This window comes from Mixophyes fleayi, chromosome 5 (genome assembly GCF_038048845.1).
Source record: "Mixophyes fleayi isolate aMixFle1 chromosome 5, aMixFle1.hap1, whole genome shotgun sequence".
Lineage (NCBI taxonomy): Eukaryota > Metazoa > Chordata > Amphibia > Anura > Limnodynastidae > Mixophyes > Mixophyes fleayi.
In genome coordinates, this window is record NC_134406.1 from 264,573,788 (window position 1) to 264,597,788 (window position 24,001).

The 24,001-nt window shown below is 39.7% G+C and overlaps 1 protein-coding gene across 3 annotated transcripts in view; it reads left to right on the forward strand.

The window, feature by feature from the left end:
- The window catches only part of FER1L6 (fer-1 like family member 6), a 177,463-nt gene that overhangs the window by 140,422 nt on the left and 13,040 nt on the right, over window positions 1-24,001 (forward strand). For all 3 annotated transcript variants that reach the window (XM_075214034.1, XM_075214036.1, XM_075214037.1), the window contains exons 27-40: window positions 798-923; window positions 3,000-3,048; window positions 4,064-4,203; window positions 4,986-5,117; window positions 5,790-5,918; window positions 9,164-9,291; window positions 13,671-13,841; window positions 15,283-15,437; window positions 16,394-16,536; window positions 16,970-17,058; window positions 19,112-19,210; window positions 20,250-20,491; window positions 20,915-21,078; window positions 23,849-23,949. In XM_075214034.1, the coding sequence (XP_075070135.1) occupies window positions 798-923; window positions 3,000-3,048; window positions 4,064-4,203; window positions 4,986-5,117; window positions 5,790-5,918; window positions 9,164-9,291; window positions 13,671-13,841; window positions 15,283-15,437; window positions 16,394-16,536; window positions 16,970-17,058; window positions 19,112-19,210; window positions 20,250-20,491; window positions 20,915-21,078; window positions 23,849-23,949 (1,868 nt within the window). The remainder of the gene's footprint in view (window positions 1-797; window positions 924-2,999; window positions 3,049-4,063; window positions 4,204-4,985; window positions 5,118-5,789; window positions 5,919-9,163; window positions 9,292-13,670; window positions 13,842-15,282; window positions 15,438-16,393; window positions 16,537-16,969; window positions 17,059-19,111; window positions 19,211-20,249; window positions 20,492-20,914; window positions 21,079-23,848; window positions 23,950-24,001) is intronic.

Below are 24,001 nucleotides of genomic sequence, written 5' to 3' on the forward strand. Positions count from 1 at the left end.
CCTTTCTGGTGACTATTGTGCAATACACCCTTGTGTTTGGCTATTGTACAGATGCATATCATCATCCTGGTAGTGACTGTTTAATACAGAGCTGATTATTTTATGGCTAATGTACAATACAAACCCCATTTTAGTATTAAACACAGATCCCATTCTGTGGTAGCTAACACACAATACTAACCATTGTATTGTTCAACACAGTTACCATTCGGTGGTGGCTAACAGATAATACAGCCTCGAAACTCTGATGGCTAATGTCCTATACAGGCTTCATTCTCTAGTAGCTAGTACACGATATAGAATTCATTCTTTGGTGGCGTACAAGACAGATCTAGTATACAATATACCCATGTCTGATACTCATTGCTGGCCGAGGGCCCCTCTCATTGGCACTCACTAATTTCTAGTAGAAATGTTTGCATATAGTAGACAGCTCTCAGCACTCTAAATGCTAATAGACTGTCACAAAGCTTCCCGTAGAGCGTAATCTGACTGGCTGCCCTAAGTCCACAGTACAAACAGCCCAGTACTGTTAACCAGTAAAAGTGTTGAGAGCAGCCTATTGCTTGTTATGATAGTCTGCCGGCAATTCACCTACAAATCAGCTCATATTAAAAATCAGCTGATATAAAAAAACTGAAGCCAGGTCTTGGGGGCATCAGACACTCAAACATTTTACCCCTTCCAAACTTTGGTTCTGAAAACATAATATTGGAGTGTTGTATTTCTGCCTAACATCTATTGCCGTTGTGTAAATTCTTGGCGTTGGGTAATTCTTGATTATCATTTCCATGCAGGGATTAGTCAGAAGTTCCACTAGACGTTCCACGAAAAGGAAAAAAAGAACGATAGCCGATGAGTCTGCAGAAAACGTCATAGATTGGTGGTCCAAATATTATGCGTCACTGGAGAAGGTGCAGAAGGTGATTATATACAGGACACATATGTAGTGCACATTACCTGTAATAAGTATTAATGTTTCCTAAATAATCAGCAAGTATATGGTCCTAAGTTGCTGTACAGGGAAGGTTTTATTTCTCTGCGTATTTCGTTTACGATTCCTCATACATATTTAGGGACACAATAGTGTAATAAGAACGCACAATACCACAATATTTCTCAGATTTCATCTTTGTTAAACCCAACAATAAAATCCATATAATTATACAGCTCCAAAAGTCATCCTATCCTAAGAGCACATTGGTAGGGCTCCTAACTATCCTTGTTTTCCCATGACAATCCCAGTCCCTATTTTTCCCTAAAAATCTTAAACTCACAATACTTTTTTTCTCTTCTATATAGTATAAACTTCAAATGAACCCAAATCAATCTGACAAGTCCAAATAGGTTCCTATAACTGTTTTACTTCACGCGGGACCTGAAATAAAGTTTGTGGGGGGTCGGGGGATTCTATGGCCTGAACAAATTTCAGTTTAGATTGTTGGCCCGGTTTTTAAAAAATGATGGGAGCCTTAGACAATGGGGCTTTAAAAAATGATGTGGTTTCTTTGATTTGGCTAAGTGGATGTAGCGGATTAAGGGGTATATTTACTAAGCTGCGGGTTTGAAAAAGTGGAGATGTTGCCTATAGCAACCAATCAGATTCTAGTTATCATTTATTTAGTACATTCTACAAAATGACAGCTAGAATCTGATTGGTTGCTATAGGCAACATCTCCACTTTTCCAAATCCACAGCTTAGTAAATATACCCCTAAGTCTTCATTCCTTTCCATAAGACTTTTCTCCATAATTAGCTCACAGCCAAAAAGAGTCCTAACTCTTTTCAGACTTGTCCTGATCAATACACAAATTCACGACTCCACTAGACGGCCTTCAGGGGGATTTTTATCCCCCTTGGGATGAAAGTTATCAGTAGAGAAGAGTAGGAAATAGGTGAGAGAGATCAATAGTTCTCAATACTTTTCACCTGCCATTTTGAACATATTAACAGTAGTATATTGTCTGTCTGTGACAGTTTATATGTCTCGGCCAATAAACACCACAGAGCACTCTAAATAATAGTGATCAGCCCTGTCCTGACATTTATCACATACAGCAAATATTTGGTCGTTACATGATGGAGTAGAACTTTATGGAAAAGTTGAAAGAACTGTTCATTTTATTCATTGTTTTAATGTTCTAATTAGATTGTTCATAGCGGAAGTGATTTAGAAGTAATAAATTCTGTTCTGTGAAAGACACTGATACATAAGAGTGTTTGTTGTATATTTTCTTGCTGGGTTTTTAAGGATTAATTAATGCAAGATTTATTTTGTTTTTAATTAAAAATTGCAATCCTCTAAATTTTAAGTCACACAAATTTCTACATATTTTATTGTGAGATATTTGGATTACTTTAAATCAGGCAGTTTTCTACACATACACAGGATCTCTGTCTTAACATAGGTGGATAGGATTAATGCTATGTTCAAACTACCCCACGATGGTAGCGCTCCTACAGTCTAGAACTTCTTCTGAAAATGTTGATCCTCTTTCTTAATTCTAACAAATTGCTCATTTCATTGTAGATTCAATTATTAATCCCTCTAGAGATTTCCTGTTACATCCACCCCTTACTAGATACTTTGCATTCCAAATAGAAAATTGCTCTCTATGTGGACCGTGTACCCAGCATTGCATAGGGATCAATAGATCAAAACAAGCCCTAAAATATCTAAAGGAGAATTCCATCCAAATCTAAACATTTTTTTTCCGGTGGAATTAGGGGAGATATGTTAAATAAGAAAATGCCACTTTCCTGCTCTCCTCTGATCCTGATGGAAAGCTCATAGCGGACGGGCTTTGACAATACTGCTAATAGTTTAAAAAAATTAAATCCAGAGCAGGAGAGAAGATCTCCTGATTGGACCGTTATAGACAAGACCTACGTTTTTAGATTTGGATGGAATGTTCCTTTATTGTGAACCATAAGTTCCTGGACATGCAGTTTCCTTTCATTTTAAATTCTCTAAATTTTGAGTCTTCTGTTTTCTATAGACCAAGACTGATGTGCCGAGCATAGAACCGCCACCACCAGCGGAGGAGGGTGAGTATCTATCGTCTATGAGCAATCATAGAAGTAAAATCAAGAAATATCCAAAAGCAGATAATTGTCTTCTACTTGATATTTTGGTTTATTTTATATTTGTAATAATATTAGCCCTGTACCAAAACACACACACACTCATGGCAAAATAAATCCCTGAGTTTTTCCCGGGAAAGATTCCGTTGGGACCTATCAGACAAAAGGAGCAATAGAAGTCTTCTGACCACATCTGTCAACACGTTCGACCAATTTCAATCACATTATTGGGTGTTGGGATTTTTTTGGGACCATCTTCTATTTATATAATGTAGCGTTGTACATTGAGGGGATCATGATATAAATAAATGACATAGAAAGACAAGGTAAAGATGACCCTGCCCAAATTTACTTACAATCTCAGAGGTGTGGGATAAACTTGTTGTTGATGATCATCGTCATCAGCTATTTATATAGCACCATTAATTCCACAGCGCTGTACAGAAGAACTCATCAGTCCCTGCCCCATTGAAGCTTACAGTTTAAATTCCCTAATATACAAACAAACTAGGGTCAATTTATTAGCAGCCAATTAACCTACTAGTATGTTTTTGGAGTGTGGGAGGAAACCAGAGCACCCAAAGGAAACCCACGCAAACACGGGGAGAACATACAAACTCCACACAGATAAGTCCAAGGTCGGGAATTGAACTCATGGCCCCAGTACTGTGAGGCAGAAGTGTTAACCACTAAGCCACCGTGCTGCCCATACTAAGCCACCGTTTTAATGGATACAGGCACTGAGCTAGCTCCTGGCCTCAGGCAGCTAATTATTGCTGGTACAGTGCTACTTCCTGACCTTGGAATATAAAACGCATCCCATGATAAACAATCCCATTACTATTAATCTGCAGGGATGGCATCAGGAATATATAGAGATACACTATCTAGTGCCTATACCATTATGTGTTATAGATATTATATTTTGCACTAAACATCAATGAGAGCTGTAATAAACTGATTGATTGATTGTTTATAGCTGCTAAGACATCTAAGACAAAAGGACATGTCACCTTGTTGATTGAGGAAGAGCAAAATAAAAAGAAGAAAGATGCCAAAAAGGGCCTGGAAGTGGCTAAGCCAAAGCCAAAAGATGGACCAAAACTTGCCACACTGCAGGTAACGGAGGAGAAGTACACTGTGCATTCTGGAATGTGGGGATCCAGGGCTAAGATAAGAACATGATACAATGTGATCAGATGTGCTGTATCCATAGCGACCAACCGTATTTTAATTGTCTAATTTATTTGCTGCAGCTTAGAAAATATAATGAATCGTCTCCTTGGTTGCTATTCTGAAATAAACCCAACGGTTTAATGCAATTATTCCATTCTTGTCTTAATTCAAAACTAGCAACATAAAATTATAATATTACAGACAGAGACGTAGCGGTTTGGTAGATAAACATTAGTACTACGTTTTGATAAGAAACATCCTTTTATTATACAAAAGTATAGTATAAAAATGCAACAAAATAAAGTTATTTATTTTGGAGCCATCAAACGCAGCCAGGTGCCTCTCACAGTGTCAATATACAGCAGGGTCTGTAATGCAGTATCAATATGGAGTATCTGTAATTCAGCTGTGGCCCACTACAGACGCCCCCCCCCCCCATCTCTTATAGTTCCAAATGACCCCCACCCTCTGTCCCACATATTTAGAAGAGGGGGAAGTTTGGAGCAAACATCCCGACATTTTTCTCTATGGCCCATAAATTGAATGTTACGCCATTAGAACCAAGGTTGGTATTTCAGCATGTAGGTCAAAATACAGATCCATCCTTTCTTTCAATTCTACAATAATGAATGCTAACATAAACATATGTAGATAACCATTCTCAACCAACAAAATGTTTCTTTATCATTTCTTTGTTTTCTTAAATCCATGTTTTTATTTCTCAGATATATGACGGGGAACTGGAGGGCGAATTTCACAATTTCGAAGATTGGGTCAGAACGTTTGAACTGCTGAGAGGCAAAGCGAACGATGAAGACCATAGCGTCCATGACGATAGAATCGTTGGTAAATTCAAGGTACACTATTAAAATCAAAATAGTTTTGTCTGATATCCTGTGTGACTTCTAAAGCTGACATATGGCAGGAATAAGTGTTTGTTATGATAACGTGTCATACGTATCAGATGCAGCAATTATACTAATGACAGTGCCAGTGCTACCTCTATGCAAGCCTAAGTGGCCGCCTAGGGTGCCAGGTTTTAAGGAGCGATTAAAACACTGAAAGACTGACATGATGTCAGTGTGGCGCTGAGCTATGATGTCACAGTCCAGTGCCATGATCACAAGATTAGAAGATGCCGTCCCGCCTCCGATCCACTCACAGTTGGGAGGAGACGCCCACCTATGGCGCACACACTGGCCCCTGACTAATATCATTTATTTGTCAAGTAGATTTGTAATAGTTTCATCCTCATATCTAGGCGTGCTCCTTCACTCACTGTCATACACATACTTTTTTACTGAATCATGTGACCCCCAAGTGGGCGGGGCTTTTTTTATTTACAGGCGGACAAAATAAGAAAAGTGAAAAATTGGTTGCTGCCTTTGGTAAAACCTTAATATACAGAAAGTCAATACAGTTTTTAAAGGGCATTTTATTTTATTTTGATATATTGCAGTAGTAGTAGTAATAATAATAATAATAATAATAATAATAATAATAATAATAATAATGTTTTCTTTTCTAAGGGCTGTTTCAGCATTTCTAAGAGCATGGATGATTTATCTAGCTCTATGGATAATCGACAGATGAAAATTCTGCAGGGCATCCCCCCAAACCACTCTGTTAAAGTCCTCATCCGTGTCTACATTGTAGCAGTAAGTATTCTAGATTTATTGCTCTCTGATACAGATAAAATTTAGAATTTGCTGTTGAATTTTATTTATTAAATTAGTAAATATATTCCTGAAAGTCCCCCTGTCATCATGAATTATTATTTTCAAATTCGGGCATAGTTTATTAAAAAAAATATGTATATTGTATCCTAGCTGTTTATTCAGGCAAGTTTAATTTTATATTTATTATCCTTTTATAATCTGTCTCCCCCTCTTGTTGGCATTTCCTTACTATGTACAATGAAACCAGTATACCAGGAGGGACCAGGTTTAGCATCATTTTAATGGGTTAAGAAAGCTGACCTTAGCTATTAAAATTTAGAATTAACTTTATAGATTTATATAGTGCCAACATCTCCCAGAGCTCTGTACAGAGTAGTCATTGTAACAATGACAAAAACAATCTACCAATTACAAGGCATGGAGAAACAATGGTGAAGCTTAGAAATGAGGACCCTGCCTGCAACAGCTGACAATCAAGGGAAAGATATTAATAATGACCTGTCTCCTACACACAGCGGAGACAGACATTCTGTAGGCTTTCCCAATTGTGAGGATTCAACACTAGTTCCACATGACAGCTGTCAAATAACTATTCACAATGACAGCTACAAGCACCTTCTCTCAATTCCTGTAATCAGCATTCTGAAGAACAGCAGTCTAGTTAGTCCCCTAACCTGGGCTACTGTACAGCTTTCTTAGCTCTGTAAACAGCCATTCAGTGAAAAGGTCAAGCCAAACAATATATCTCACCTGTTTGTAGACTTTATAAAGTTCCTATCTTAGCTTCATCCCCCTCTATTCTACCTTCCACAATCCCTTTACTTTGGCTTGTCCATCACTATTCTACCTTCTGCAATCCCTTGACTTTGGCTTCGTCCATCACTATTCTCCCTTCCCCAATCCCTTTACTTTGGCTTTGTCCATTACTATTCTACCTTCTTTAATCCCTTGATTTTGGCTACATCCATCACTATTCTACCTTCTGCAATCCCTTGAATTTAGCTTCATCCATCACTATTCTACCATCTCCAATCATGTGACTTTAGCTTCGTTCATCACTATTCTACCATCATCAATGATTTGACTTTGGCTTCATCCATCACTATTTTACCATCTCCAATCATGTGACTTTGGCTTTGTCCATCACTATTCTCCCTTCCCCAATCCCTTTACTTTGGATTTGTCTATTACTATTCTACCTTCTTTAATCCCTTTACTTTGGCTTTATCCATCGCTATTCTACCTTCTCCAATCCCTTGACTTTGGCTTCGTCATCGCAATTCAGCCTTCTACAATCCTTTGACTTCTACTTGTACCGCACTACCAGTCCTCTCAGAACTAAGCAGCTTGGCCGTATGTGGTATGTCTCTGGTTTCTAACCCAGCCAAGTAGTTCTTTCCTGGGAGCTGCCCGCACCGTGACACGATGCGGGCAGAATGTAGTTCATTAGTAGCAAGTACCTTGTGAATTTATGATCAGACTCAATATCAATCAGACAGTTCCTTAGTGATGTCAGTAATTTCTAGCTAATTGATATGCTGCATTTAGGTTTAGCCCAAAAATGTCTGTCTCTGTCTGTGAGCGACAGCTTCAATTGGAAACTTAAGGTGTGAGAAGCCTGAGACAGCACACATATGAGTGTGTCCATTGTAAAGTTGTTTGGTAGACAAAAAGTGTTTAAACCATGGTATGGCAATGAGAGTAGCAGATGTTATAACTGTGAAAAGGTCCACGGCTCAACCACCCCCATGTTTCCAGGTCCTATGGACCTGACTTGTGACCACCACTGTGTGAGATACTCAAGAAGTCTCCATATGTGTTACCGGATTATGTGACTGTATCGGTAACAGTTGTGCTCACTATCATAGTTTCATCATGTTGAAAAGCTTGGACTAAATAAGTAAATTTAATGTTTAGAGTTGTGCCGAAATGTGTCACCATTGTGCAACTCTGCCCCTTTGTGGGAGGAATGATGGCCACGGGGGCCTTCTTTGATATTGTATAAAAATGTTTTGAATCAGTTTTAAATTTGATCGAATTTCACCAGATTGAGGGACTTGAATATATTTATGGCACAATCTTCGATAATGTTCAAAATTTGCGGTTCCCATGTGGGGTCCACCATTTGCATTCATCATTTGCCTTTCATGCTAAAAATGGTAAAATAAAGTGTTAATAAAGTATTTTCAACAATTATTCAATTCGGACAGCAAACATTACTATGTTTGAAGTTTGCCGTTACCCGTTGAGATGGAAGGTTCGCTGATGGTGTTAGAAAAGAGTATCAATTTTTAGCTCGTACCTCGTTGAACCATCGCTCAAATTTATATCACATTTTTCTTTAATCGGTCCAAAGTTCCAGCATTTACATTGCATTTTTTAGCTTTACACCAGATGGGCAAACCAGTTCAAGAAACCGTTTTAAAAATAATTTAAGTTAATTAGCATCTCTAATTGTTATTAAAATGAATGGAAGAAGAAATCAGGAGAAAGGAAAAAGAAAAGGAATTAAGGAAAGATAATAGGGAAGGGAAGGCACATTAGGAGGAAAGTGCTATTGATTAGCGGGGATATGCAGAGTGGTAAGCTATTTTAAAGAAAATAAACATACTCAACACTACTAGCACTAACACACACACCTACACATCACTGCAGGTAACATCACATGCTTAAGCTATGTCACTGGTTTAGAGGTCAAGAGAAGTACTCTAATTTTAATATGCTGTATTCAAGGGCAGGCTGGGCTGGAGGGCAGGGGGCATGTGCCCACCGAGCCGGTCCTATAGTGGGCTACAATGAGCTTAATACTGGACCGCCTGCATGTTTTTCCTTTAAAATTATCCTAATGGGCTGCTGAGTCGAGTCTTGTCCCCGGGCTAAAATTTGACAGCCCTCCCTGGGGGGGGGGGGGGGGGTGAGATGGAAGTGATCTTTGATCTTTACAAAACACATGACGGAGCAGGGGTTGGTAAAGTAAAACAGGCTCTACCGTACCCTCTACCTGCCCTGGCATCCACCTTGCTGAGATGGTCATGTGCACGGCATTGGCACCTCTCCATATTATGACTTTCCATCTCTCCCCCGTTCAGATGTCAGAGTCGGAAGAAAAACCGGATCTAGTAAAATGACTTGTAAAAATAGGTATTGGCTCTATCTGTTTTTACTTTTCTCTACCACAGCTTATATAACAAATTATTCACCTTCTGTGTTATTGTTTTTACCAGGGAATTAATCTCAGCCCGGCTGATCCAGACGGCAAATCTGATCCATACATTGTTCTGAGACTGGGCAAGACTGAAATAAAAGATCGGGACAAATATATCCCCAAACAATTAAATCCGGTGTTTGGACGGTAAGCTGTGCTCGTACAGCAAATTAATTAACTCTGCTTCATCCTACTGGTCTGTCGGATAAATTGCTTCAAGGAAATAAAACGTTATTCTGATATATGCCTCTTTTTTAAATTAAAATAGGACATTTGTTTCTGCACACCGACCAACAGAATCTAATTTATAGGGTAATTTGTGAGATAAATGTGGATAGGCCATATATCTAGACCAATAGTCGCATATTTCTAAATTATTTACAGAATTTTCCTAATTTTCTAATTATTGTGTCTAGCCATTGCTCATAAATAATTACCACAGTAAAGATAATGGGCCTGACTCATTAAGGAAAGAAAAAACAATGAGTAAATTTGAACCTCTGCAAAACCATGTTGCAATGCAAGGGGTGCAAATGAGTTTATTATTTTGAACATAAGGAAAATACTGGCTGTTTTTTCATGTAGGACGCAAATACTTGATAGCTTTATTTTTACACTGATATTAAAAGTTTATCTAGGATCACATTTTAAATTTACCTCCCCCTCCAATAACAACATGGTTTTGCCAAGGTTCAAAGTTACTCATTTTTTTCGCTTTACTTTCCTTAATGAATCAGGCCCAATATCCATCCTTGTGGCTCTCCAGGTGATTTTAGTGTAAAAAAGGCTTAGGTAGGTATCTAGCTTTGTAATGGTTAAACAGGGCATAAAATGAACCAGTTACCTAGATACATTATTCACAAAGCAAAGGAGCCAGGAGCTGGCACTGAATTCCAGCAGACAGAATTGAAACTAACCCTGTTATTTGAATCGGTAAACTACTTCATGAAGATTCACAGAACTTAATATTTGGTCTTTCTGGACTCGATAATGACTATTGACATCACTGAGATTCGGAATATAGTAACCACTTTTTTCTTTGGGACTTTGAGCTCTCGATTATTTATAAATATATGGACATCGAGGGCCTGATTTATGTTCAGACACAAGTCCCTTTGATTGCCATGCATTGCTTGAAAAAGCTTTGTGCATGCTCGGAAACTAAACTTGCGCTAATGAATGCAGTTCATGTCTGAACGCAAAAGATACTTACGACTGCCTATGACTGGGAGGGCTTAACAGAGGATGGAAGGGGTGAATGAACATAGGGCATGTACAGTAACAGCGTGCCAAGTTTGTGCCATTGCAGATGCAGCCAATTCAAAACCCGGCGTTCTCTAAAGTATGTTTTTCTTAGTCGTTTCATTTGTCATCTTCCCCTGCCCCACCCAGCCTAAATCTACCCTCACTAGGTGCAATCTTGATGCTCTAGACCCTACTTCATTCTCCTCCTTTCTTGAAACTCTCCTCTCCCCTATTCCCACCCTAGCACCTCTAGAGTAAATATCACTCAGTGGCCAACTTCCTTCATCTCCAATTTATTCTCTCTTTTTATAGCGCTGACCTCTCCCTCGCTAAACAATTCTTGTTTAAGTCCCTCATTTCTTCTCAGTCCTCCAATCCATGCCACCTCTTTGCCACGTTCAAATCTCTCCTATCCTGCTCTTCCTCTCTGCTACCGACTTTGCCTCCTTTTTCATTTCCAAAATTGAGGCTATCAGACTTGACCTCTCCTCCTCACATCATTCTCCAGCCTCCCTCATTGCTCAGACTTCCATCAACAATCAACTCTGGTGCTCCTTCCACCCTACTTTGGGTGAAGAACTCCACTCCCTCATTCTTTCCTCTCCCCCATCTAACTGCCACCTGGATTCTATCCCCTTTCACCTCTTTCGCTCCCTCTCCCCTTGCACACCTCTTCAACCTGCCACTCTCCACTGGCTTCATCACCTCTGCCTTTTAAAATGCCTTTTAATCTCCCATTATCAAAAAACGCTATACTGGCCGCACCTCACTTGATAACTACCAATCTATTTAAATTCTGTCCTATGCCTCTAAATTATTTGAGCAGGTTGTTTGCAACCACCTCACCAGGCACGTCTCGGACAATTCCCTCCTTGACCCTCTTCAATCCGGCTTCCGCCCCATCTACTCCACTGAACCTGCCCTGGCCAAGGTTACTTTTCCTGGCCAAATCCAGGGGTCATTTCTCCCTGCTCATCCTCCTGAACCAATACGCAGTCTTTGACATCGTGGACCACCCAGTCCTGTTACAAACCCTTCTTTCTCTCGACCCCTCTGGCTCTGTCTTCGCTTGGTTCACCTCTTACCTTGTCAACCACTCCTTCTCTGTATCCACTTTTGGTTCACCCTCCCCCCCTCTCTGTAGAAGTCCCTCAGGGCTCTATTCTCGGCCCTCTCTGTAGGAGTCCCTCAGGCTTCTGTTCTTGTCCCTTTACTGTTTTCACTGTACACTACCACCCTGGGTGATCTCATCACTTTCACGAACATCTCTTCTCCTGTTCCAACCCACCTCTCTCGTTTATCTGCCTGCCTTTCCTCCATCTCCTCTTGAATGTCCTCATGTTTTCTCAAAATTAACATTGCCACAATCGACCTCATGGTCTTCCTTCCTTCTAGATCTTCATCCCATATTGATCTCCCTATAACTGTCAATAATATCACCATTTCATCTGTTCCCCAACTTCGCTGCCTGGGCATCACCCTCGACTCCTCCCTCTCTTTTGCCTCCCACATTCAATCTCTTGCCCAATCCTGTTGCTTCCAATTTCGCAACATTGCCCATATCCAGCCCTTATTATTTCAGGATGCCACCAAAACAATTATCCATGCACTCATCATCTCCCATCTTGATTACTGTAACTTTCTCCTCACTGGTTTCCCCCACTCTCACCTTTTCCCCCCTTCATTCTATATTCAACCCGGCTTTGAGACGTATCTTTTTTTAAATCCACTCTACTCATGCCTTCCCTCTCTGCCTTGCCTTACATTGGCTCCACTTCCCCTATAGAATCCTTTTGAAACTCCTCACCCTCACCTTCAGCCCTCCCCAACTTCACTGCCCATACATCTCCAACCTCCTCTCCATTCAAACTCCTTCCCATCCCTGCGATTGGGCAATGACATCACCTCTCCTCCACTCTGATCATCTCATCCCATTCCAGAATCCAAGATTTCTCCAGGGCTGCCCCTCCACTGTAACGACCTCCCATGTTCTGTCTGACTGTCCTCTAATCTGTGCACCTTCAAACGTGCACTTAAAAGCCATCTGCTCCTCCAAGCCTACCAGCCATCCACCTAACCATCTCTCCATGTTTGATCTTATCACCTCTCTCTTCCCATGTCCGTTACTCGCTCCCCTTGCGCTAGACCTCCTTCACTGACTCCCCTTGTGCCTCCTGTCTGTTTGCCCTCCCTTTAGGATGTAAGCTCATATGAGCAGGCCCCTCTCTCCCCCCTGTCTCTATACCTATTCTTCTGCTCCAACTTCACTGTACCTTGCTACGTTTGGAGTTTTTCGAGTCCTGGTACTATTCGCTTATTGTTCTGTACTGTTTTACCCTGTATGGTCCACTGTTTGCATTCTGAACAGTGCTGCGAAAATCTTATGGCACCCTATAACTAAATGATGATGATAATAATAATAATAATAATAATAATAATAATAATAATAATAATAATAATAATAATAATATACTATTTGTTCCATAAATTCCTTTAACTTTTCGAACATTCCTGTAAATTTTAATAGCAGCTCTTTTGTGTAATGTAGCTTGTACTTTAGGCATCGTTTTCTCTTAAATCATGTCTCAGACTCCAGAAGCAAGACAGATGTTCACGGAGCTGTCACAATTTTTATAATTTATAAATAGAAGTTCTTTTGAGTTGTATATCAAATATTTTTCATCCTGGAAAGACAAGGTATTAATTACATTTTAGCATGTTCTATAGAATATCAAAACATTGCTACCTATCAGTCCTACATTATTATAATTTGTTGATATAGTGCCACCAATTACACAGCGCTGTACAGAGAATATTTGTTCATTCATTTCGGTGCCTGCCCCATTGGAGCTTACAATCTAAATTCCCATACATTAAGATTAGTATTAGGAAACATACTAGTATGTTTCTGGTGTGTAGAAGTATACCAGATAAATCAGAGGAAATGGAGAAAACATACAAACTCCACACATATAAAATCAACATATATATAAACATATATATATATATATATATATATATATATATATATATATATATATAAAATAAGATATAAAATCACTATGAAATGATCTATATATGAATCACAAGATATGATCAATGAAAATTCAAAAACAAACCTAAGAGATAAAGTGAACTATTCTTAGTGTTTTTGTTTTTTGTTATGTCATTTAATTAGTTGTCTTATCATTCAGTATATTTTAATAACTGTTCTGATAAGATAGGATACAGCGCTCCTTATTCTTGTGAAACTAACAAGACTCTTTATCTACGTTTACCAGATCATTTGAAATCCAAGCTACATTCCCGAAGGAATCTCTATTAACCATCCTGATATACGACTACGATCTGATTGGTTCAGATGACCTCATCGGTGAGACACAGATTGATTTAGAAAACCGCTTCTACAGCAGACACAGAGCAACCTGCAGCTTACAAAGTCAATATGAAATGTAAGATCTCTGCATGTTTAAAGTTTGTTAAACTCCTAATGAGGATTAATGCGTCTGAGAAAGCTTATCTTGTTCCAACATTTAAATGTAATTTTACAGAGGTAGTGGAAAGAAACTGACAACAGATACATCAGCACCGTCCTCTGACTCATCCTGGTCCTAACACATCTCAGATAGGGTTATTTGTGAATGCCAAAAAATGCATCCTGGGCTGCTTCTTTAATTGCGCAAGTGTAACCCATTATATAAGTATAGAGACAAGACCCAACCGCCAGGACCTCCGAAGAGAGAGTATAGTAAGGGCATATTCACATAACTGCCACACAATTGCATACCGCCCAACATGAATGCCCCCGGCAGCAGAACAGGGGGCGTGGCCACATTACGACCACGCCTCCAGAGGTCTGTCTAGAGCGTTACAGGCCTTTAGCCGCTTCTGAGTGGCTGTTTAAGTATTGACTTCTCCCTCCGATATCACTTAATTCACTAGTGTCACTACTATAGTATATGAAGTCGTGGCCATCTAGTTGCATTACTCAGTTGACATTGAAACAACAAATTTTGAATTAATTTGGAATTCGTATTTGCATTTAATTACATTTTTATGGAGCATGCAACTTTCACATTTATTAATAACGGTGTCAAGACAACATTCTCTCTTGTGTATATGATAGTACATTATAGTAATATATTGTGTACGAGTAGAGTAATGTGAATTTAGCATTTACTGTCAATACTCTACGCTCTACGCTATTGTGGGTCGTAAGTATAGCAAATACTGTTTTTATAGGATCCATTACTTTTCTTTACTTCATTAACACTGGCACTAGCATTGCTTCTTTTCTCGTACAACGTGCTTAAGGATGTGGGATGATCTGAATGCATTTGCCAATTATTACTTGTAACAAATTTCCAGTAGGCGTATCTTTTGGTGGTAAATTATTATCTTCATCTGATTACTTTTGAGTAAATGTTCATCTTCGCCATCATTCTTATAAAGACTTTCAAATTGTAGTACATTTGTCTCATATTGCCCATCATCAAACTGGCACCTAATTGTAATTTGAGATGTACTTTGATCCCACCACAAGTCATTATTATTATCTGAACTGAGAATTTCATGTGACTCACATCTACAAAACTGCTTTTACTTAAGGGTTTGTGCAACTGCAGACTCCAATGAGGAATAGTCTGCACCATAAGCTATTAACAGAAAATTGCAAGTGCTAAATAGTGACATTCCCATACTGCTAAAAGAGAAACTGTAAACATACGTATTATATGTGGACATTGTATTCATTGTAATTCCATGAATAAATTTGCACATAAATTATATGAAAACCATACCTTCAGCAAAACAAACATATATACTTAAAATGTCCCTATGGTCATGCTTCCTAGGAAAAAAGTGAATAAAATTTCCCTGTGCCTTATCTTGCAGAGAAGGATACAACGCCTGGCGGGATAGTACCAAACCGACGGAAATTCTGACCAAGCTTTGTAAAGACAACAAGTTGAATGCCCCAATTTTCCGACCAGGGCAAATAGTGATCGGAAACAAAGTCTTTTCGGGACAAACTATATTTGATCAAGATGGTAAGTATGCAATAAGCCAGTCATATCAAATGATTACACCGACCTAATGGTGTACCTGGAGTTTATATCAGGCACCACACTCAATTGTTCCACTGAGCTAACATACCAACTTTTCTTTCTTTTACCTGTGTTGTCTTTTTAGGCTTAGTTTAATTAATGACTTATCACACTAATGTTGTTAGAGTTAAACAGTCACCTCCCCGCATACTGCACAGCATTGGAAAATGGGACAATCCTCAACCCTCGCCTGAAAAATTTTGGGGAGCACTTAATGATGCCTCTCAGCCCCACTGCGCTCTTCTGAGCACGCGTAGACCTGGACTATGAACTTTTGAGATTAGAACAAAGAAGTCGCAGTTGAGTTGAGGCAGCAAAAGGGTTCTGCCACTGACTGTATGCTATAGCAACCAATCACATCAGCGTTTAAAGGTCTTACTAAAGCCTGCTGAAAACTGATATATAATTGGTTGCCATGGGTTACAGCATAACATTGCCCTTTCCAGCATGTTACTAAATAAGCCCCAATGTCCATCAAGACAATGATGTTCTCATTGTATAATTTACCAATTGTCCTCTAGAGCAGGTATGGCCAACCTATGGTTCTTCTGCTATACAGCAAGATTTAAAAGTCCCTAGTGGTATTCAATCAATGGTTCTTCACTTATTGTAGAACTACAAATCAGAAAATGCCCAGCAGCAACCATAAAGGTACAGGGCTCACGTGCAACTATAAGTCCCAGCATGTCTTGCCAGTCTCTGGATGCAGTAGCCTCACAATAACCAGAGGGCTACATGTATTCTTTATCTGCACTCAAAACTATATTCCAAATTCATGTTTTATAGATTATATGTAGTGGATAATTGTTGTAAATGAGAGCAATACATCTTATTTACGGAGCTCCAATGTATTGTCTGTGTCTCAGCCATTCCATCTGTTCCTTCTGCCTCTCTGACAGATGAGAAAGTGGAATCATATGAACACCTTGCGCTGAAAGTTCTTCATAACTGGCGAGAGATCCCGGGAATTGGATGTAATCTTGTTCCTGAACACATTGAAACCCGACCTTTGTATCACAAGAATAGGCCCGGAATCGAGCAGGTATGATGACCAATATCGCTTTCATTTAGAAGCTGTGTATTAGTGTAAAAGATTGCAGTTTATGATTTTATTACTGAACAATTTGGATAAGTAGTGCACCTGGATTATTAAGAATAGTCGAAAGAGGCATCAAAACTGATTTATTGCACAATTGGGAGAATAGGGGAGGCCATTACAGACTTTGAAATCCTAATGGGGGTTATTTATGTTGATGGTTCACTACTGGACAAGCTAATAATCACTTGTTCAGAATTACTATTATCCGTGCATATGAATCTTATCAGCAAGTGGATGGCTATCCGTCTTTGTTATGTACAGTATAGCATTATTCTGCTTCATTAGTGCTGAATTGCCTCATTTTACGTGATCAAATGCATGATGTAATTAATATACAGTAATAACGCTGCCAATCTGTGTTTCTATATTCCTGCAGGGCAGGATTCAGATGTGGGTGGATATGTTTCCAAGCGACCTGCCACTTCCTGGCCCACCTGTCGATATCTCACCACGTAAACCAAAAGGGTAATTTTATAGCGAATGTATTTCCTACGCACTTGGTTAAACTTCTGTTCATTTCATCTATGGTAGAAAAATGCTTAGAATTTTTTTCTCTACTGTTATAATGTATATACACAAGATTATTCCTGCCATAAAGGGAGAACGTTATGTCAGTTGACACGATCCTAGGGCCAGAAGGGACAAAGATTTTCTATTTCCTCTGCAGTAAGTGACAGCAATCATTGTCTTAGCAGTATTCTTCCTCTTCTGCTTCAAAAGTGTCACCCTGTGCTTCCTCCTGCACTTAGTTATTCCAGAGAGCCCCAGGAGAACGGGGCATCCAGAGAGAGAGAGAGAGAGGGGGGAGCACTACAAGTCTCAGGTGGTATAAGGGAGGTAGGACCCCCCATATATACAGAACTAGGAAAATACTGTGACGTAACATAATCTCTAGTTCACCACCTCTTAACAATGTCCAGGTTATTTTGCGACAGTTTTCCCTGGACCAAGAGAGATCCCTGGTATTATAGAGAATCATGATGACAGTTGCAGAAACAAGAGCCATACACAGTATATACTACTCTACTGTCATATTCAGATCTTATTAACAGTACAGTAATCCAAGCTCAGTCTGGGGGTCAATCTCTACAGACCCCTAAGGGTACCAGTGTTATATATAAGAGGAGGACAGCAACCTGAAATAATAAGAAAGTATATTACAAACCTGAGTTAGTATTATTTAATGTTTCATTATAAGAAATTCTGACAATCAGTTAAAGCCACAGATGTGTAATCATAGTATATTATTTTAATTGATTTTCTGGAAACTCCTTATTATGTTGCAGTGAACCGCATGGGAGGGCTGAATCCATCTACAGAACTTTATATGATGCGTCTAATCAGCTCTGTCGCAAAGCACTGACAGATTAAGTCCTCCTTGTTAGTGACACAGCGACCGGTAGCTCCTGGCTACGGGCTGCAGGGGTCCTGGGTGACGACCCCCCTCCTCCTCATTTGCTACACAGGGGGAGGGGAGATAAAATGAGCAGGAGAATCCCAATGAGAACCTGGCTATAAGAAAATACTATACATAATGTCCATATAACTTAATCATTTATACAGAATATAAATTCAAATTCTACAACATATAGCTAAGTATTTCTAAGCTGGGGAGGTGTTTAAGGACTGAAGAGTGGGTGAAGTGAAAGATTAAAGATTGTCATTAATAGAACACCATTGAGCGCCCTTTTTTGTCTTAAATGTGACATATTAATAGGAAATGACAGGAGAAGTCTTACATGTGATGTCCAGCTTTTCGCCCAGGGCAACATAATGTCACTTATTCGGTGTCCTTATTTACCCCGTGGTGCCTCCATGATGGGCATCGGCTGCTGATATGGAAGGTTAGCACACGGCAGCTTCTTACTTGTGAAGCTGGCTGCTGCTCCTCCATGTTGGTAATGGGCAGAGAGTGGGGCACTGGATTATGATGTCACAACCCAGCCCTACTGAGAACACAACGAGAGGGGTGGGTGGGGCCATCTCTGATAGGACAGGGATCACCCAGAGCTTATGCCAGCCTTGAGTATAGTACCAAGATTCCACTATCCTTACACATCATGTGGCCAATGTGCATTGTAAATAGTATCAATAGATTATTTTTAACCATACTTACCTACTCCCGGAAACTTGTGACTAGGGGACGGTGCGCGGCCAATCGCGTCATTTTGGCTTGCGTCAAATTACGTGATTCTCTGTGAATTGCGCCATTTTAACAAAGGAATTCCGGGATGCAGGAGAAATGCCAACTCTCGCGGGAGCCCAGGAGACTGGCCTGAATTTCAGGAGTCTCCCGGACTTTCCGGGAGAGTTGGCAAGTATGTCTTTAATTGTATGTGATCTGCTATACCATACCATAATGAAAGGTTAGAAGGTTGCTTGTATCTGTCAGCCAACCATAGGCACGCAGTTATTTCCTTACCTACCATTCAATGTCAGACCACAATTGAGTGTCTTTTACAGAATTCAAATCAATGTTTATTTTACAATTAACCTGTGGAATATATACATTATACAGATATGAACTGCGAATAATAATCTGGAACACGGAAGATGTAATACTGGAGGATGAGAATATATTCACAGGACAAAAATCAAGTGATATCTATGTGAAAGGGTAAGATTGTGTTACATTATATGCAACAGACATTATAATCACAAGGTGGACAATAAGTAGTGGAAGTGAGGGTTATGTATGTATTATATAGGTGGACAATGAATAGCTTAAGATACGTGCTACTCAGCGTAGTGAAATATGTGCGTCTGACTGAAGAGACTTGAAAGAGCATCAAGGTCTGCTTCAAAAAGAAATAACATTTTTGTATGTGACATTCCTGGTCTCCGCATACCCATAGCTGACAGAGCATTCTGGTGCTTGTAGAACTACAAATACAGCATACCCATGGCTGACAGAGCATTCTGGTGCTTGTAGAACTACAAATACAGCATACCCATAGCTGACAGAGCATTCTGGCGTTTGTTTAACTACAAATACAGCATACCCATAGCTGACAGAGCATTCCGACGCTTGTAGAACTACAAATACAGCATACCCATGGCTGACAGAGCATTCTGGTGCTTGTAGAACTACAAATACAGCATACCCATAGCTGACAGAGCATTCTGGCGTTTGTTTAACTACAAATACAGCATACCCATAGCTGACAGAGCATTCCGACGCTTGTAGAACTACAAATACAGCATACCCATGGCTGACAGAGCATTCTGACGCTTGTAGAACTACAAATACAGCATACCCATGGCTGACAGAGCATTCTGACGCTTGTAGAACTACAAATACAGCATACCCATGGCTGACAGAGCATTCTGGTGCTTGTAGAACTACCCGTTGGGACCTGTAGTGCCTTATGTGGGAAAACATCATTTTATATGCACAAATAGCAATGTAATTAAATCATTAATATATACATATACAACATTTAAGAAAGACAATCTCAGATTGCGCTCACTCTAATGACTTTTTAAAGTTATGAATAAAACCCCAAGAGCTGTGTTTTAGGAGGCGATAGTGAAAGCTGTCAGTGGCCATGCACCGTGTTATATAACTGGACGCATTTGCTCTGCGCGCCCGTAACTTGGACAGATTTATAAATGACCTTCATGTGCTCTGTATGTGATCTTTTTATGTGTTCTAGGTGGTTGAAGGGACTTGAAGATGACAACCAGGAGACGGATGTCCATTACAACTCTCTGACAGGGGAGGGCAATTTCAACTGGCGGTTTGTGTTTCCCTTTCATTACTTACCCGCTGAGAAGCAGGTTGTGGTCTGCAAGCGGGAAAACATATTCTCCCTGGAGAAGACCGAACGCAAGATCCCGGCTGTCCTCCTACTCCAAGTCTGGGACTTCGAGAGGCTCTCCTCCGATGACTTCCTGGGTGTGTAATGCTGTTATTTAATAACCAGCTATAATGACCTCACACAAATAATGATATATATCCACCGCTTAGCTTCAAAATAATGTGCACTTGGAGGAGGGGTGGTTTGTGAATCTGTTCCATCACTATAACGGTGCTCACTTGTGAGGTTTGGTGCATATTTTAAATGTCATTTGGGTATTGGAACAACAGAGAGGAAGAAAGACACAAGGAATATAGCATGGACATATAGATGGGTGACCTCTGGTATCACACAATTTTAGGGATCATTCATAGATTAGATGTGGCGTAGTCAATAATCGGGTTGAATATTAATAAATAATAAATTATTAATAAGTAATAAAATATAAATGTGTATATTCTACTAAAATATGAATAATAAATGAATAATAATAAATAATAATAAATGTTGCACATTTATAGGCTCTATGGAACTAAATCTGAATGGATTCCATCGAGGGGCGAAGACGTCCAAGAGCTGCGATCTGAGTATGGCAACCACCTTAAAGGAAGAAGACCGGATATCCATTTTCCAGCAGAAACGAATTAAAGGATGGTGGCCATTTGTGAAGTCTGGAGAACTGACGGTAAGCACCACACAGGGCGTCATTAAGAGTTGGACGCAAGTCCATTTGTCCCAAAAAAAATACAATTAGAGTAAAATGTGCTGCCCTGGACTTCATTCTTCTTGTGCTTTGAGAGGTGGTTCAGAGTTTTCCATGCCTCTTGCAGATGCATCTGATTCTGATTGTTAAGATATCTCTTTTGCTTGCTCACACATTGAGAATGATAATGGATGCATTTCTGCATCAGACGCATCTAAACACACGATTTAAAGAGACACGTGACTCTAAATAAATCCGCAGAAACGTCAGTGTAAGTTCACATTTTCATGTCAATACAAAAGTTGCAATTTGCATGCAACTGTAGAATAGCGTGGCTGTTTGGAATCTGCCATACTAAGTTTTACATACTTAGAAAGCTGGAGCGAAATTTTTGTGCCCATACAAACCAAAGTCCTGTCTTCCCAATTAGAGATGAGTAAAGTTGCCTTGAAATATCATCATCATCATCATCATCACCATTTATTTATATAGCGCCACTGATTCCGTAGCACTGTACACAGAACCCATTCACATCAGTCCCTGTCCCATTGGAGCGTACAGTCTAAATTCCCTAAGATACACACACAGACAGAGAAAGAGAGAGACTAGGGTAAATGTTGATAATTTGCCAATTAACCTACCAGTATGTTTTTTGGAGTGTGGGAGGAAACCGGAGCAAACCCACGCAAACACGGGGAGAACATACAAACTCCACACAGACCACAGACCATGGTTGGGAATCGAACTCATGACCCCAGTGCTGTGAGGCAGAAGTGCTAACCACTGAGCCACTGTGCTGCCCTAACGCAAATCTAATTTTGCGGCAGAGCAGTCTATACCGCAGAGGTGCGAAGTTCCGGCACAGCATCTTCTGAGGTCCAATGTTGCTTTGGAATTCCGCACTTTTTCTGTAAGTTACACATTTTGCTGAGCTGGAGTAATCGCTGTATCTATTCATTCTGCTCTGTCGCGCGGTTGCGGGAGTATTGGGAGTTCCCCACGGAACCTAAAATCATGGGAATTTCCATACAGAACACTTAACGCTAAATTCCATTGGAGAAATGTGCAAAATTCTATAGCCAAATGCGTAATGAGGAGAACATTCCGTGGATCTGTGTGGAACGCTGATTTCTGTTTTTCCAATACATATAAGACCATTGTGTGCGCGCTTATGGCTTTTTTCCTTTTATCTTTTCATAATGTAGATGAGAAGTTATTTAACTGTTGTTAATAGATTATGGTATAAAATGATGCATTTTGCATAGTTTCCATTTATATTTGATGTTTTAAAATAATCTATCGATTGGATCATCTGTGGGGCAATCATCATTTTATTGACCTCAGCGATACAGCTATAGTGTAATTATTTTTATATTTGGTTTGATATTGTTTTACATTCTGAAATAACTAAAACAACAATGTTTTTAGATAAAATAATTAATAAGACTCTGAAATCATTATCCTGTGATAGCAATATAGCCGGACATACAAGCTCTATTATGCCAATACAGCTATTACATCCATCTTGTTGTAGTAAGGTTGTCAGGATTCCCAATAAAAGCCACACAGAGAATGTAGTGAAATGAAGTGTTTTTTATTAACACCGATTACACAGGTTTCAGGTTGCAGTACAGTAGGATATGGCAGAAATAGCTAAAGAATACAGTGGATAACAGATGCAGAATGCGGTGGTCCGCAGGACTTTACCACGAAGTAGTGGAGATGGCACACAAGGTGCAACGGTCTGCGGAGCAAGGCACTGAAGATTCAGAGAACAGGTAGCAATAATATGCAGAGCGTTACCACAGGATAGTGAAGTAGACACAGTGGCTGAGTTGATCTGTGGATAGATGTGCTGGAGATTCTGAGAACAGGTAGCAATAATCTGCAGAGCGCTACCACAGAATAGGGGAGTAGGCACAGAGACTGTGATGATCTGCGGATAGATGTGCTGGAGGTTGCAAACAACAGGTGCCAGGGAACAGGAACAGCAACATAGGTAAATGCAACAGATGATCTGACCCAGGTTGCTCGGGACAGGCAGCTTATATAGGCCAGACGCAGGTGTTTAAGCTTCCAGCATTAACAGGAAAGGTAAGAGCAGTCTAAGTACCACAGTGGCCCCTTTGGTGGACAGTGGTACTACAGGTAGGATACAAATATATACAAAAGGTCCAACAAAGTACCTGCAGACAGGAGCTGCAGGATGCAGATTGTGACAAAGGTGACTCCTGGGGCACTGGGTCCTAACTGGTTTGGTGTAGTGACACCATCTGACACAGAGTCACACAGTTCATTTTTTCATGACACCCTTTATTAATGGCCCATTAAACTTGGATAACAAGTTGCTTTATATAAAATATCTACTAATAATATTAACAAATACAAATGTATAAATGTTAAGATGATATCAGAAATGAAATATCTGAGATTTTGCTGAAACTGGCTGATAAAAAGGATCAGGGACTGTCATCAGTAGCTTTTGTATAAGGCAACTCGTATTTTAGGTGTCAGGGTCCTAGAACATATTGTAATAAATAATATCAGAATCATGAAAAAATATGCTTAAAAACTAAAGTGAATCACATGTAATTTGGGGCACTGACAATTAAAATATTGTTCATACATATTCCCTGTTGTTTGTTTTATATTTCTGGTTAGGGAATAAATCTTGTCACCCAATCACTGCTGTCTATGATTATAATTACATTAGTAATATGAAATAATGGTAATTTGTCTATTGCACACATAGGGCAAAGTGGAGGCAGAATTCCATCTAGTTACAGCGGAGGAAGCGGAGAAGAATCCAGTCGGACGTGCGAGAAAAGAACCAGAACCATTGGAGAAGCCCAAGTGAGTATCCACCAATCTGCTGGACTTGCATGTATCCTGTAGGAGACCACAG